Below are 18,779 nucleotides of genomic sequence, written 5' to 3'. Positions count from 1 at the left end.
TACACTGGAAGTCTCAGCCTGCTGCTTGAAGTTTGAAAACAAAACACTCCCATTAGTGTGCAAAATTCAAAACTGAAATCAGTGAACACGTTTAAAAACATATTTCACTATAGGAAGAACATCAAAACATAACATTAAAAGCTACACTTTACCTTTCCCTTTTCTGTTTTTCTCATTTCCAAGAGGCCGGATTCCCCTGCCTTTTTCTGGCCCTTTCAAATGCCATTCCATCTATCTTAGTGTCCATTTTTCCCCAATATAATTATAATAGCTATATAGTTCCATAATAAAACCCACAACTTTCATTAAAGCAGAACTACAATAGTCACCACAAGTCAGCTGTTCTTTCCTGCATGATTGCTCCAATTGGTCTGCCCTCTAGCATTAGAGGAGATGGCCGTTATTGTAATTCATAACCATACGCAGACGGCTGTGTCTGCACCTAACTCAAATTTTCTATGAACAAAATAAGATGGTTAGAGGCCGAGTTTGCTGTCTAGTGTTTTTTTTTACGAGTTTCTTTATATTAATAACACTAGTATGTTTTTATTATTCACCCACCTATTCAATACAATACAATCTTAAAGCCATTTTTACCTTAGGAATAGATCAGATATCTAATTGGGAATGACTTATGAATACTGTTAAAAAGTATGTCTTGTAAAATGGATTAGAGATCATTAAACAACTATTTCAATATAAAAACTGTGGTATAATATTACTTAAAAAATATTTGTGTTAATGTTTGAGTTTAAAAATATACAACATAGGTGGTTGGTTCTTGATATTAAAAGATGTTACAATAAAGATAAAAATCAGAAAGTCCATTCCATATAATTGTCAAATGACATGTTAAAAACTTGAGGAAAGTTAAGCATTAGTAATGGTCATTGGTTCTTGAAGTTAATAAGTATTGATTTTCATTTATTTGCTTATAAATTTGAAGAAGTTAACACCTCAGCGATCAAAGGGAATTTCATCACACACTTGGCTACCCACCGATTGAAAACAACGTTCCCTTTTGAAGAATATTAGTTGGAATCCTGGTGCCGTAGGCTATATTGAAGTTTGTGCAGACATCATTAGGCCATTTTCTTTAATGTAGTATTTGTGGGAAGAATTTGTTGTTGAGATGAGCGTACTAGTCAAAAGGGAACGCTGTTGTCAATCGGTGGGTAGCCAAGTGTGTGATGAAATTCCCGCCCTCAAGATAAGTTAACATCTCAGCGATCAAAGGGAATTTCATCACACACTTGGCTACCCACTGATTGACAACAATGTTCACTTTTGATTAAAACGCTCACCTCAACAACAAACTCTTCTCACAAATACTACATTAAAGAAGATGGCCTAATGACGTCTACACAAACTTCAATATAACCTACAGCACCAGCATTCCAACTAATATTATCTTAAAAAGAACCAGCCATACACAAATTCTACAAATTTGTAAGCATATAAATGAAAATCAATCAACAAACAAACTTCAAGAACCAACGACCATTACTAATGCTTAACTTTCCTCAAGTTTCTAACACGTCATTTGACAATTATATGGAATGGACTTTCTGATTTTTATCTTTATTGTAACATCTTTTAATATCAAGAACCAACTACCTATGTTGTATATTTTTAGACACACATATTAACACAAATATTGTTAAGTAATATTATACCTCATTTTTTATATTGTAATAGTTGTTTAACGATCTCTAATACATTTTACAAGACAGTTTTTAACAGTATTCATCTGTCATTCCCAATCAGGTACCTGATCTATTCCAAAGGTAAAAATGGCTGATGATGCCCACTATTGATAGGCGAAACATACACCATCTAATGTATTAATTTTATGTTAACATTTTGATAAGGACAAAGTATTGTATTGTAATGAATAGGTGGGAGAATAATAAAAACATACTAGTGTTATTTATACAAATACTTTGAATATGGACCCAAAAATGAATTTTATCGCATGTAATAAGTTTCTTTATGTCGCACCGACATAGATAGATCTTTTGGGGACAATGGGACAGGAAAAGGCTAGGTGCGGGAAGGAAGCGGCCGTGGCTTTAATGAAGGTACAACCCCAGCATTTGCCTGGTATGAAAATGGGAAACCACAGAAAACCACCTTCAGGGCTGCTGAATCCGCTATCTCCCGAATACTGGATACTGACCGTACTTAAGCGAATGTAGGTATCGAGCTCTGTACTCTGTCTTGTGTAAAAGTGGACAGAGAACACATTCAGCACAAAGAGTGGATTTCAATTTTTTTCTATTTCTTTTGGAGAAAACCAGTTTTGCAAATAGACGACTCATATAACAATTATTCAAGAACTAGCAATGCCCTTGCACTACAAAGAATACTTCCTGAACCAACTCTGAGCTCAGGTCATAAATTAGTTTGCCTTTTATGACAAACTGCCGATTCTACCATCCTTCACTATTCAACAGCATAAAGTCATAGCATAGAGATGTGCTTCTTTGTATTTGCTGGTATGTTCCTCCCTTCTGCTGCCTTACATGCATCTCCATTTGTACAATCAAAGTCCTCTTCTTATTACAAACAGAGGAAGCTATTCCCCGTCACTAAATATCTTAAAGTAAATAAAAATATTTTAAAATAAAAAAACAACAAAAATAACTTCAAAATTCAATACTGGGGAAACATTTCAGCAAGCTTTCCCAAAATTTCCTGAAACTCTATGGAGAAGGGTATGTGTACCAGTTTGGCAAATGATGTTTTAGAGCAATGAATGGTACACAGAATTCACCATACACTTTCCACACTGTTCAATCCATACTGATACATGAATACTCTATAAATAATGTCTAAGATACTGTATGATTACTCACCTCAAAGGGTTCACACTTGATAAGAACAGTATCATCCATGATGATCAATTGACCATGAGCTGAAAAATACGAGGAAGTAAGAACATGTTGCTTTATCTTAATACAGGCCAATAATAGTATAAAAGTGAATACTGTACACATAAATATGTAATTGAATCAATGATGTACCACATTTTGGCAAAAGGTCTGGGTTGCCACAACAAAATTCTGCAGAGAATTACAGTAATATCAAAGCAGGAGTATTTAAGAAACAATAAAAGTATTATTTTCTTTCAAATCCTGAGATTTGGTAAGCGAAATCTATACATATAAAAGAGTTTTGTCTGTACATTGCTCAGAATTTTAAAAGGATGGTATTTCTGTATCAGCCATGCCCACAGTAACAAGGAAATGCACTTTTTACTTTTCCGTAATTCCTGTCTGTCTGTCTATCTGTCTGTCTGTCTGTCTATATGTATGTACACGCATCACGAGAAAACGGCTGAAGAGAATTTAATGAAAATCGGTATACAAAGTCGGGTAATATGTCACTACAATCTAGGCCATAAATAATCTTATTCACACTGACTGAAATGGTAGTTTAGGGGAAGGCCTAAAATTTAATTCTCAAATATTTACGTTATTAGTGGCCATATCTTAATGAAAATCGGTATACAAAGTCGGGAAATAAGTCGCTATAACCTAAGCTATAAATAATTTTACTCACGCTGAGTGAAATGGTAGTTTAGGGGAAGGTCTAAAATTTGATTCTCAAATATTTGTTATTAATGGTCGTATCTTAACAAAAATCGGTAGGGGAAGTTGAGGAATAAGTCTCTACAATCTAGGCCAAAACTTATTGTATTAACGCTGAGAAAAATGATAGTTTAGGGGAAGACCTACAATGGAATTTTCAAATATTTATGTTATTAGTGGTCCTATCTCAATGACAATCGGTATGCATCGTCGGGGAATAGGTCGCTATAATCTAGGCCATAAATAATTTTATTCACGCTGAAAGACATGGTAGTTTAGGGGTAGGCCTAAAATTTAATTCCCAAATAATTATGTTATCAGTGGTCGTATCGATAAATACTACATAAGATATGTAGTATTATATTTCCGATTATTTATGTCTTATACATTGTTACCATACCGGCTATGATCAGAGACATTCATGAATTTGGATTTTTGTTACTAAGTCCTTATCAGCGCCGAGTCACGAGAAAATGTGTAAAAAAGATTTAATGAAAATCTATATGTGAAGTCGGAGAATAAGGAACTACCGTCTACGCTATAAATAATTTTATAATACGCCCTAATATCACAGAGTCTAAAGAAAACTAAATGTGAAGAACTACAATTTGGAAAACTCACAAAATTGATCAACAATAACATTACATTGATCATTGTTTGTTGTGATGTGCTTTGTCTTCTGTTTCCACTGATCTTCGATAGATATTGTCCGGCTCCATGGCTAAATGGTTAGCGTGCTGGCTTTTGGCCATAGGGGTCCTGGGTTCGAATCCCGGCAGGGTCGGGAATTTAAACCATCATTGGTTAATTTCTCTGGCACGGGGGCCGGGTGTATGTGTCGTCTTCATCATTTCATCCTCATCACGACGCTCAGGTCGCTTACGCGCGTCAAGTCAAAAGACCTGCACCTGGCGAGCCGAACATGTCCCCGGACATTCCCGGCACTAAAAGCCATACGCCATTTCATTTCCGATAGATAGGAATACTGCTGCGTACCGGGTATTTTTTTAACATTTGCCTTACGTCGCACCGTCACAGTTAGGTCTTATGGTGACGATATGAGTGTGAAGGATGTGGCCCTGGCCTTAATTAAGGTGCAGCCCCAGCATATGCCTGGTGTGAAAATGGGAATCCACGGAATATCTTCAGGGCTGCCGATAATGGGGTTCGAATCCACTATCTCCCGGATGCAAGCTCACAGCTGCATGCCCCTAACCACACAGCCAACACTCCCAGTCGTACAAGTGGAACAGTCTGCCTAAATACTGGCGGGAAATACCTGGGGAGTTAGGTAACTTTCTTCTTTAGCATGCCATTCCTCTGTTTCATAAATTTTCCGATACTAAAGGTACGTAAACACACTGGCTCATCATAGCATTCGAGCTATTGAATCCCTACTCTGAGGCACTGCTTGGAATGAGAAGTGTGCATATTTAACGGAATAATAGCAGAGAAGTGTTCATGGCTGTCTGTGGCCTGGTCATTCCAGCTCTGGGATATTGTACTGCTAGATCGGCACCATAGTACTGTTCGTTAAAAGTGAGAAAATATGTAGTTTTTCATTTGATCGAGTATTTTATATGATAATTTTGCTTTTAATCGCTACATTCCTACTGACGTTTTTGTAATGACCTATGTTGACTTCAGTTAGGAAAACCACAAAGTTAGTCTTTCTGAGAACCCCGTAGCGAAGCACGGGTACATCAGCTAGTGTTCTTATAAATTTGTGATGTGGAGCTCTCTAAGAAGCTAACAACTCAGTTTATATATTCATGAATGATGTAAAAAAGTATGCCAATCAGAATTGTACTTTATCTTCCTAAGGCCATACTACTATTTTCTTTTTTAAAAGATTCTCTTCACCCACAATCGCACAAACAAGCCTCATTTTACAGTTTAGTGTACAGAGCGTTAAAAATTCCCATGTCAACCGTCAACTTAAAAAAAGAAATAAATACCATAAAAGAAATAGCTGTTTTCAATGGATACAATCCTTCAATCATACAGAAAATAATCAATAAAGTGAAATTGAAATTGGCCATGAACCTCTCCCCAATGAAAATAAATAAGCCTAAATACGCATCTTTCACCTACATTAACCCCATCATACATCAAATCGCTACCTCTTAAAAAAAAACATGATATCAAGATAGCCTATAAGACCCATAATTCTAGTCAAAAGCTATTCTTCAACCACAATAGGATAAACTCGGACAACAATAAATTTTCGGGCTCTGGCATTTATAGACTGAAATGTGCTGAGTGTAACAGTTCATATATCGGTCAAACTGGTAGAAACATTGTAACTAGATATGCAGAACATTTCAATCCCCAAAAGCACAATAAACACTCAGCCATGAGCATCCATATGAAAGACACCGGACATAGTTTTACCACAATTGAACAGGATCTCCAAATTTTAAAAAGACTAGCTAAAGGCAGACTCATGACCGAGTTTGAAAATTTGTACATTTTTTGGACCAAACAGATAATAAGAATAAAAATTTAAATGATCCAATAGACGACCGAAGCCCTCTTTACGAACAATTTATATTTTCGCTCAATAGATTAAATCTGAAAGACAAAAGAATTCTTAACGTCCTCAAAACAAGCTCTCCAAGCACCCCCACTAAGCCGTTCAACTCATCGCGCCCCTATTCTCCCTCCAATACACACAACTCCTCCCTAAGCGCCAATCACATGCCCACAGCCCCGCCTTCTCAAATCCACTCCCCTCCTCTAAGATGTCATTCGTACAACACGAGGAGCAGGACATCAGCGACAGCCAGTGCTCCACAAACCTCCTAGCAATTAGGTAACAGCTCAACAGCTTTTAAGGTAAGCTTCAACTTTCACATTTCCCCCCCCCCCCCCCCCTCTTTTCATCTCTTTTTCCGTCACTTCACTTAACTAATTAAAGACAAATCCTCCATTTCAGATTCCCTCATACGTAAGACAGCTCAAACACCGATTGCACTGCACAACGTTTTCAATCGTTGCCCATTCAACCAACAACTGAATTTCCACACTTCAACAACAAAAATATACGCAAACCTCTAGTCAACTAGGAAGAATCTAATGACATTTTAACTGCCTTCATTTGAAGACATTGTTGTTTAATTCTGTCTTAGCACAGCCTCATTTTATAATCAATAAAAACTGCAGTTCACTTGCACTAGGCACTCCATCCATATAGAGAGTGACCAATGGAGGTGACTACCTCATGAATCCTTGGGTGAATTATTTTGGTTGGAGCCAAAATCACAAATAGACAAAATTGGAATGTTTCTCCTCACCAATTTGAACAATTATAAATAAGTGTATAGTAATTGTAAATTGTATTTTATTTTCCAACATTTGTATACACTACGTAAAACTACCTTCGAACTCAACATCAAATGGACTTTAATTACCTCCATTGTTATACTGTACATGTGATGGCCTCATTTTAATGTTAAGAACCACTAACGTATTTTACTACGTGTAACTAGTCAATTTGTTATTTTGTCTAAGATAAAACCTTGTAAGTGTTTTTTTTAAATGTACTCTCTCTCTCGCATATTATGTTCATAAGTCCCAACCAGACGTCTGGTGTAATTTTGAGGTGCTTTGATATGACTGATGATGCCCGACATAGGGGGCGAAACAATCAGAAGGAAGAGGCTGATCTTTCAAGGACACATACCGAGAATAAACCCATATAGATGGATGTTATAGAATACTCGCTCATCAGGAAAAATGGAAAAATCCCCATTGGTGTAGAGAAGTGCACAAAGATGTAAAGGAAGGAGGCATAAACCCTAAAGAAATTAAAGCCACTTTGAGAACAAAGTTGCAAATATGAGGAAGAATCATGCTAAACCCCACATCATCTCAGCAGAAAAGTGACAAAAGAGAAGCCTGAGATTTAAGAACCTTTGGTTACAATATAAAGACAAAATGGTAAGCCTCCAAAAGAAAAATACCATGTAGTTTGTGTAATCACAGCCCATAGCTGGTTGTATTGATCTAATAATATTAATAATATATAGCATTAACATAAATGTTCGCATCAATCAATTACTATGATCTGCATTTAGGGCAGTCGTCCAGATGGCAGATTCCCTATCTGTTGTTTTCCTAGCATTTTCTTAAATGATTGCAAAGAAATTCGAATTTTATTGAACATCTCCCTTGGTAAGTTATTCCAATCCTGAACTCCCCTTCTTATTGCCCCAATTTGTCCTCTTCAATTCCAACTGTATCTTCATATTGTGATCTTTCCTACTTTTAAAGACACCACTAAAACTTAACCGTATACTGATGTCATTCCATGATATCTCTCCACTGACAGCTCAGAACATACCACTTAGTATTTACAATGCCATTTACATTTTATTATCCACTCAATTCAATACATAGAATGTTTATTGTCTCTAAAGGGACAATACAATACAAACGTTAATTGGGACATATTTCGCTCATTGTATTGAGCATCTTCAGCCATCTTATATACGATTTTCTCAAAATTCAGCTATACGTATAGAGGATGAAAACAACGGTTCATTAAATTTCCTGGATATAAACGTAACACGTATAGATTTTGGATCTGACTTTCAGATATATAGAAAACTGACACACACTCCATTTAAAATAAAAAATAATTCCTTTCATCTGAAATTCCATAAACAAGCTTCTTTTTCAGCTTAGTATACAGAGCTTTCAAGATCCCTTTATCACCAGTTACCTTAAAGAAAGAACTCAGACTTATAAAAGAACTAGCACTAATTCATGGTTACAAAATAGAGACAATTAATCAAATCATTAACAAAGTAAAACTTAAACAGACCATTAATCTTACTCCACAGAAGACCAAAAAATCAAAATATGCTACTTTCAACTACACTAATCCTGCGATTCACCAAATTACAAATTCCTTGAAAAAAAGAGGTCTACAAATAACATTTAGGACAAATAACACTAATAGCAACATCTTTTTAAATCATAACACAGTTAATGTAAATAAAGATGAATATCAGGGATCCAGAATATATAGATAAACATGCACACAGTGCAATTTAATGTAAAGATGAATATCAGGGATCCAGAAAATATAGATAAACATGCACACAGTGCAATTTCTCATATGTTTGCCAGACTGGGCACAGGTTTATCACAAGAAATAAGGAGCACTATAACGCATTAAAACATAATAAGTATTCCACAATTGCTAACGACATGAAAGAGACTAGCCATCAATTTAGCACAACAGATAAGGACCTCACGGTAATAAAAAGAATTGAGAAAGGAAAGTTAATGACTAAACACAAAAAATTCATATTTATTTAGATCAATAGTGAAAAAACACCAAATGATGCAATCAAAATAACAAGCCCATTAATAGAACAATTGCCAAAATTGCTACAAGCTTTTAAATCAGACTCAGTAAATTTCAAAATTTTTCAACCGTAAACCTTCCAATACCTCAACAAATACAACACCCACCACAATTCTTTCCCCTACGGCCTCTACTAGCCCATCACGCCAATGCCCAACATACCGCCCATAGACCCTTTTGTTTCCCCTCCACAAGCTAATCTAGTATCCAACACCCGGCCCACATTTCCCTCCCCTACGCCTCCCACTTGCCCTCTTCACATTATGCCAATGACCAATGTTCCGCCCATAGCCCCTTCTCCTCCACCTAATCGCCCTATACCACAACTGCCTCATTCATATAACACAAGAAGTAAAAACATAACAACAAATACTCTCAATCAATCAATCAATCAATCAATCAATCAATCAATCAATCAATCAATCAATCAATCAATCAATCAATCAATCAATCAAAACTGATCTGCATTTAAGGCAGTCACCCAGGTGGTAGATTTCCTATCTGTTGTTTTCCTAGGCTTTTCTTAAATGATTTCAAAGAAATTGGAAATTTATTGAACGTCTCCCTTGGTAAGTTATTCCAATCCCTAACTCCCCTTCCTATAAATGAATATTTGCCCCAGTTTGTCCTCCTGAATACCAAATTTATCTTCATATTGTGATCTTTCCTACTTTTATAAACACCACTCAAACATATTCGTCTACTAATGTCATTCCACGCCATCTCTCCGCTGACAGCTCGGTACATACCACTCAAGTAACTATTCTCATTTTGGTTCCGTATTGAAGTTGATGTATGTCTCAAATATTATTACAATATTATAGGTTCACCTGTTCAATACAATACAATATGATCCACTATTTCATATGGTCAAAATTTTTATACATAATACATAAAAGTCAATGGTACATGTTTCACCCTCCTTATGGGCATCATCAGCCTATATCAATCTTAGAAATAATACATATGGAGTCATTCTAATCTTATAAATTATAGGTTAAAATGTTGAAAAATGATTTCGTAAAACATTATACAATAACATCTAAAACAACGATAATGCACCAAAGTATGTTAAAAGAGAGTAAATTAACTGTTTTTGAAGATTAAAACGTGGTTAAACATGAATTTTGAGAGTTTAAAACTAAAATGGATCCTTTTTTATAATATCATTAAGACTGTGATGGCCTTGAGTGTAAATACAATCATCGAAGGGGGATGTTTCTTCAATTCCCATAGTTTGAATCGAAGATGGTAAAATCACTGTCAGTTATTTAAAACGGAAGTGTGAACGTAATAAACATGTTAAAATGTATACGGTTGGTATATCTGAAAGTAGAAAAGAAAATGGAACTTCTTGTAGAGGAGTTGCTAATGATAAAACGTATGTCAAAGCTAGCGGATGTCAGTAATTATGTTGGTAGTCGATTTGATTTAAAAGACAGTTAAGTTGATGTTATAATTCCGTTGAAACATTTGTTGGAAGAAATGATCAAGTTTTTCTGAAACAAAATGTAGAAGAAAGTTGGTTAAATAATACCGTACTGTACAAGAGACTTCCCGTACGTCAAAAATGCCTAAGGCGGTACTTACTTGTATGGTGCGTATTAAGTACGTCGGGTTGTTTCAGCAACGCTAGCTTCACTGGGCTTTCTACTTCTAGTATTATAACGGTGTGGCTGAGGCCGTGAAGGATATGGAGGGGGGTAATGGTGGGTGGATCCTTGCGCACGTGTTGTTATTGGAGGGCTGTTAGGAGCAAGATGGGCGGGCCTAACATTTGACGAGGTGGTGGAAGCTTTAGAACAAGAAGTTCTAAAAGTTTGCGGGATTGTATTATGTTTTGAATTCACCATGCCTAATAACTTTGGAGTTAGCTCATATAAAGGATTTTTTGCTTCCGTGGCATCGTTAAGATTATGGTCTTTGTTATAGGCTTGGTCTAAAAAGATGTAAAGATTTTCTAATTCATTAATAAGTTTTCCTTTGCCTCTACATTTTAGAATAGTGAGATCTTTATCAATTGATGTAAACTTATGTCCTGTTTCACTCATGTGTGAGCTCATCGCTGAATATTTGTTGTGCTTTAAGGCATTGTAATGCTCCATATATCTCGTATAAATGCTGCGCCCAGTCTGTCCAACATAACTAAATCCACACTGAGCACAAGTTAGTCTGTAAATACCAGATCTCGAAAAACGGCTGTTTTTATAATTGACTTTATTATGATTAAAAATATACTTTGATTTGTATTTACTGTTCTGAAAGCAATATTAGTGTCATATTTCTTCCGTGTGTTGGCGATCTGGTGGATGGCCGGGTTATTGTATGTAAACGTAGCGAAACTAGTTTTTTTAGGTTTATCAGGAATGAGATTCGTGGATAGTTTATATTTAACTTTATTGATTAACTGGTTAATCATTTCAACTTTGAACCCATTAAGCTTAGCCAAGTTCCTGATATAGTTTAATTCTATTTTTAAGTTGTTAGGGGAGAGTGGGATTTTTAAGGCTCTGTGTATTAAATTATAGAATGATGCTTGTTTTTGAGATTTAGGGTGTAAAGAGGAATTATTTATGGTTATAGGAGATGTGTGTGGGTTTTCTGTATATTTGAAAATCGAAAGTATTATTGGCGCGCGTGATCGTTATATCTAAAAAATTTAAGGACTGTTTAACTTCATCTTCTTTAGTGAATTTTACATTAGGGTCAATTTTATTTAAATTCTCTAAAACTTCGTCGCTGTTAGTAACATTTTTGTCAATAACTACAAAAGTGTCGTCCACAAATCTTAGCCATAAACATATACCTTTTATATGTTCTTTGATTTTCTTGTATTCTATTGAGTCCATGTAAATGTCAGCCAAGATGCCGGACAAAGGGTCACCCATGGCTAAGCCAGTCTGTTGATAAATCTTACCATTAAAGGAGAAAAAGTTATTATTCAATACAAAATTCAGGATCTTCATAAATTCATCAATTTCCAGCTTACTCAAGCTGCTATGTTTTGAAATATTATCATAGATAATTTTGACTGTTTCTTTAGTAGGCATATTTGGGTACATGTTTATGACATCATAGGAACACATTATATGGTTAGGTTGTAAGTCAAATTTACTTAAAATATCGCAAAATTTGATTGAGTTCTTTAAAGGAAGTTTATTATTAAACTTATAATGTTGTTTTAGAAAACCGTGGATATATTTGGAAACTCTATAGGTAGGGCTATTATGGCAATTAATAATCGGACGTACGGGAATGTTGCTTTTATGGATTTTAGATAGGGCTCTGGCTATTGGAATGCTAGGGTTCATGTTGATCAGTCTCTGTTGTTCCTGTTCATTGAGAAGGAATGTGGAGTTCTTAATTATAGATTTTAAATTACGTTGTCTTCTTACGATAGGATCTTTGCTAACTATTGTATAAATCTTTAGTTATGTTGGACAGACTGGGCGCAGCTTTTATACGAGATATATGGAGCATTACAATGCCTTAAAGCACAACAAATATTCAGCGATGAGCTCACACATGAGTGAAACAGGACATCAGTTTACATCAATTGATAAAGATCTCACTATTCTAAAATGTATAGGCAATGGAAAACTTATGAATGAATTAGAAAATCTTTACATCTTTTTAGACCAAGCCTATAACAAAGACCATAATCTTAACGATGCCACGGAAGCAAAAAATCCTTTATATGAGCTAACTCCAAAGTTATTAGGCATGGTGAATTCAAAACATAATACAATCCCGCAAACTTTTAGAACTTCTTGTTCTAAAGCTTCCACCACCTCGTCTAATGTTAGGCCCGCCCATCTTGCTCCTAACAGCCCTCCAATAACAACACATGCACGCAAGAATCCACCCACCATTACCCCACCTCCATGTCCTTCACGGCCTCAGCCACACCGTTATAATACTAGAAGTAGAAAGCCCAGTCAAGCTAGCGTTGCTGAAACAACCCGACGTACTTAATACGCACCGTACGAGTAAGTACCGCCTTAGGCATTTTTGACGTACGGGAAGTCTCTTGTACAGTATGGTTTTATTTAACCAACTTTCTTCTACATTTTGTTTCAGAAAAACTTGATCATTTCTTCCAACAAATGTTTCAACGGAATTATAACATCAACTTAACTGTCTTTTAAATCAAATCGACTACCAACATAATTACTGACATCCGCTAGCTTTGACATACGTTTTATCATTAGCAACGCCTCTACAAGAAGTTCCATTTTCTTTTCTACTTTCAGATATACCAACCGTATACATTTTAACATGTTTATTATGTTCACACTTCCGTTTTAAATAACTGACAGTGATTTTACCATCTTCGATTCAAACTATAGGAATTGAAGAAACATCCCCCTTTGATGATTGTGTTTATACTCAAGGCCATCACAGTCTTAATGATATTATAAAAAAAAAGGATCCATTTTAGTTTTAAACTCTCAAAATTCATGTTTAACCACGTTTTAATCTTCAAAAACAGTTAATTTACTCTCTTTTAACATACTTTGGTGCATTATCGTTGTTTTAGATGTTATTGTATAATGTTTTACGAAATCATTTTTCAACATTTTAACCTATAATTTATCAGATTAGAATGACTCCATATGTATTATTTTTAAGATTGATATAGGCTGATGATGCCCGTAAGGAGGGTGAAACATGTACCATTGACTTTTATGAATTATGTATAAAAATTTTGACCATATGAAATAGTGGATCATATTGTATTGTATTGAACAGGTGGACTTATAATATTGTAATAATATATGAGACATACATACCACTCAATCCAGCAGCTCTTCTTCTTTCTCTCAATTCTTCCCAACCCAAACTTTGCAACATTTTTGTAATGCTACTGTTTTGTCGGAAATCACCCAGAACAAATCGAGCTGCTTTTCCTTGGATTTTTTCCAGTTCTTGAATCAGGTAATCCTGCTGAGGGTCACATACGCTGGAACCATACTCTAGTTGGGGTCTTACAAGAGCCTTATATGCCCTCTCCTTTACATCCTTACTTACTAAAACTCCTAAACACGCTCATAACCATGTGCAGAGATCTGTACCCTTTATTTACAATCCCATTTATGTGGTTACCCCAATGAAGATCTTTCCTTATATTAACACCTAGATACTTACAATGATCCCCAAAAGGAACTTACACCCCATCAACGCAGTAATTAAAACTGAGAGGACTTTGTGAGACACACAACCTGACTTTTAACCCTGTTTATCAACATACCATTGCCTGCTGACCATCTCACAACATTTTCGAGGTCACGCTGCAGTTGCACACAATCTTGTAACTTATTTATAACTCTATAGAGAATAACATCATCCGCAAAAAGCCTTACCTCCAATTCCACTCCTTTACTCATATCATTTATATATATAAGAAAACATAAAAGGTCTGATAATATTGCCTTGAGGAATTCCCCTCTTAAATATTACAGGGTCAGATAAAGCTCCACCTACTCTAATTCCCTGAGATCTATTTTCTAGAAATATAGCAACCCATTCAGTCACTTTTTTGTCTAGTCCAATTGCACTGATTTTTTGCAGTAGTCTCCCATGATCCACCCTATCAAATGCTTTAGACAGGTCAATCGTGATACAGTCCATTTGACCTCCAGAATCCAAGATATCTGCTATATCTTGCTGGAATCCTACAAGTTGAGCTTCAGTGGAATAACCTTTCCTGAAACCGAATTGCCTTCTATCGAACCAATTATTAATTTCACAAACATGTCTAATATAATCAGAAAGAATGCCTTCCCAAAGCTTACATACAATGCACGTCAAACTTACTGGCCTGTAATTTTCAGCTTTATGTCTATCACCCTTTCCTTTATACACAGGTCTTACTATAGCAACTCTCCATTCACCTGGTATAGCTTGTCCGACCAAACAATAATCACATAAGTACTTCAGATATGGTACTATATCCCAACCCATTGCCTTTAGTATATCCCCAGAAATCTGATCAATTCCAGCCACTTTTCCAGTTTTCAACTTTTGTAACTTATTGTAAATGTCATTGTTATAATATGTAAATTTTAATAACTCTTTGGCCTTAGTCTCCTCCTCTTATCTCGACATTATCCTTGTAACCAACAATCTTTATATACTGCTGACTGAATACTTCTGCCTTTTGAAGATCCTCACATACACACTCCCCTTGTTCATTAATTATTCCTGGAATGTCCTTCTTGGAACCTGTTTCTGCCTTAAAATACCTTTACATACATACCCTTCCATTTTTCACTAAAATTCATATGACTGCCAATTATGCTTGCCATCAAATTATCCTTACCTGCCTTCTTTGCTAGATTCAATTTTCTAGTAAGTTCCTTCAATTTTCCTTACTTTCACAGCCATTTCTAACTCTATTTCTTTCCAGTCTGCACCTCCTTCTTAGTCTCTTTATTTTTCTATTATAATAAGGTGGGTCTTTACCATTCCTTACCACCCTTAAAGGTACAAACCTGTTTTTGCATTCGTCAACAATTTCCTTAAACCCATCCCAGACCCTGTTTACATTTTTATTTACCTTTTTCCACCGATCATAGTTACTTTTTAGAAACTGCCTCATGCCTATTTTATCGGCCATATGGTACTGCCTAACAGTCCTACTTTTAAGACCTTCCTTTCTATCACATTTATTTTTAACTACGACAAAAACAGCTTCATGATCACTAATACCATCTATTGCTTCAGTTTCCCTATAGAGCTCATCTGGTTTTATCAGCACCACATCCAGGATATTTTTCCCTCTGGTTGGTTCCATCACTTTCTGAATCAGCTGTCCTTCCCATATTAACTTATTTGCCATTTGTTGATCATGCTTCCTGTCGTTCGCCTTTCCTTCCCAATTGACATCTGGCAAATTCAGATCCCCCGATACAAACACATTTCTTTCCATGCTGTTTCCCACATAGCCGACTATCCTATCAAATAATTCAGAATCCGCGTCAGTGCTACCCTTTCCCGGTCTGTGCACTCCAAATATATCAAGTTGCCTATCCCTTTATTTACCCATTTAGCCTTACACCTAGAATTTCATGTGTCTCATCTTTAACATTTTCGTAGCTTACAAATTCTTCTTTCACCAGAATGAATACTCTCCCTCCCACCATTCCTATCCTATTTCTATGATACACACTCCAGTGCCGTGAGAAAATTTCTGAATCCATTATATCACTTCTCAACCATAATTCAACTCCTATTACTATATCTGGTAAATATATATCTATTAAATTACTTAATTCTATTCCTTTCTTTACAATACTTCTACAGTTCAACACTAACAATTTTATGTCATCCAGTTCCCTGTTCCCTTATCACCGCTCCCTAGGCCACCCCGTTTCCCTGAATGTACCTCACTATTACCCTTCCAAACAAATTTCCTAACTTATACGTACCACTGTGGTTTAAGTGAAGGCCATCAGAGCGCAGATACCTTTCTCCTACACACCCATTAGGATCTAGATATTTCACTCCCAGTTTCCCACATACCCACTCCATAGTCTAATTTAAATCCCCAATCACCCTCCAGTCAGTATCCCCCCTACACAGTATTCCACTAACAACAATCTCCGCTTTCTTAAACTTCACCCGTGCTGCATTTACCAGATCCCACACATCTCCAACTATGTTGGTACTTATATCAGCTTGCCTTACGGTGTTGGTACCAACGTGAAACACTACCACCTTCTCCTTCTCCTCCTCCCTTTCTTCTACTTTCCTCAACATCTGCCTCAATCTAATTCCTGGATAACATTCTACCCTGGTTCCTTTTCCTCCACACACTTTCCCCACGTGTCTAAGAATGGAATCCCCCATGACCAGAGCCTCAACCCTACCCACCTCATTTGATCCCCTCCCCTCCTGGTCAGCCCTATCTTTCCTGATAGCTGCAGAAGCTACTTCCTCCTCCCTTTTCCCCTTCCCAAGACCCAGTTCCACCTGTCTTTTATTATCCTCTACTCTACATTTCCATTTCCTACCTTTTCCCTTCCTCCTACTTCCACACATCTCAGCAACAGTTCCCTGTCTCTCATCTTCCCTCTGTTGTTCTACCTGGAGTGACTCGTACTGATTTCGCACAGCCACCTGTCCTGAATTCTGATCCTGAATAGAGCCCTTAGCCTGCAATCTCCTTCCCCTTAGAACATTAGACCACCTGTCTTCTACAACTCCCCCCTTTCCTTCCCCTCCCTGTTGTACACCTACTGTAACCTGTACATTGTTTGAGGGAGTCCTATCTTCCTTCCTGTCTTCTGTGAGAATCCTAGTTATCTCCCTCAAACTCTCCAACTCCTCCCTCATACCCCTCAATGCCTCGTCACACCCACAGGTCGTACACTCGCGCTCCTTAGCCATTCTTTACGGAAAAAATGAAAATGAAAATAAAATAACTTATTTGCAAAAAATAAATGAACAGAGGGATATACTGTCTGAGATAGTACTCAAAGATCACACAACAATAAGGTAATTAATATACGACTACACTACAATTCTACTTAGTCGTACTCTATTTTTTTATCCTACATCCCCTAACAGGATAAAAACTGCTGTTAATTACTGAATATGGAAAGTAATATATAAGAACTACACAATTGCAAACTGCAATTAAGCCTATCCTAATTACAACAACAGAATTTTATTAAGAGTTTCTACAGATAACTCTACTACACCAGTGCTACACAAATATTTTACAATAATAAAATAAGCACACTAAATTCTAATAGGATATTACTCGTATACTACTGTACAGTACACTACAGTCATTTTTAAACTACTTTCAGACATATCCTAGTTACAATACCAGTACCGTATGTCACTACTAAGCAAAAACAGAAATGAAATTTGCAGGAACTACTGTACTCAAAGATTACCAACAAAGCTAAATGCTTAAACAAATTATTATTGGTACTACGCTCTATATAGATACACACATAAGATAACACACGAATATAGCAGGCAAGATACGGCACTATCTAAATGTACCAGTACTGTATCTATACTACAATGTATCTACACTACAATTTTCAGCTGAAGTGTGGTTATATGAACTTTTACCGCTGGTGGATTAGTATTATTTTCCCTACTGCGCGGGACGGAGAATAAAAGTGTCCTTAAATGCTGAGAATAAGGGGTTGTCTACTATAATTTCTGTCAAAACCACGCCGGTGGCTTGAAGTGCAATATTATTGGGATATAGGAATTTGATTATTAACCTTTACTCTATGAATAAACGAAGGTGGAAAGTACAAGTATGCAGGGAACTAAGACTACAAATTATCGGAGTAATGAATCAGCTGACTTTGTATTTATTTACACTACTATCTTGTGCATGTAGCAACAATCGTCAACAATACAAAAAACTGTTAAGTACCGTAATTATCCAGTGAAATTACCGTGAATTCTCTTTAACTTCTCTTTAAATCAATGTTTACAGACTTATCGTGTTATTTAATGTAATAAATTATTACCTTTGCAATAGTTTGAACGGATATCTGTACGAAATATCGGAAAAGTAGCGACGGAAATTACAGTGAGTTACAACTCCTTATGCTAATCTGCCTTTGTAAGTATAATACCAACGAACCTACAGATATTTAGAAATATTGTTTTAAAAGTTAATATTATTATAGAAAGTATTTCTTAAACCTAAATTCGAAACAAAGTACACCTAGTTAGCCTACTTAACCTAGAAAATGTAATCTACTGAACACCAAATGTATTACTTGTTATAAAATTCAAATAAATAACACTACCCCCAATTTCTACCAACAAGC

The 18,779-nt window shown here is 36.0% G+C and overlaps 1 protein-coding gene across 1 annotated transcript in view; it reads right to left on the bottom strand.

The window, feature by feature from the left end:
• LOC136856733 (zinc finger MYM-type protein 1) overlaps nt 1-18,779 on the bottom strand; it is a 179,501-nt gene that overhangs the window by 147,530 nt on the left and 13,192 nt on the right. The window contains exon 2 of the mRNA XM_067134809.2: nt 2,859-2,917. Within this exon, the coding sequence (XP_066990910.2) occupies nt 2,859-2,897 (39 nt within the window). The 5' untranslated portion in view covers nt 2,898-2,917. The remainder of the gene's footprint in view (nt 1-2,858; nt 2,918-18,779) is intronic.

The sequence above is a fragment of the Anabrus simplex genome, chromosome 1 (genome assembly GCF_040414725.1).
Source record: "Anabrus simplex isolate iqAnaSimp1 chromosome 1, ASM4041472v1, whole genome shotgun sequence".
Classification (NCBI taxonomy): domain Eukaryota; kingdom Metazoa; phylum Arthropoda; class Insecta; order Orthoptera; family Tettigoniidae; genus Anabrus; species Anabrus simplex.
Note: the sequence above shows the minus strand (reverse complement) of the source record. Positions and strands in the feature narration are given on the sequence as shown.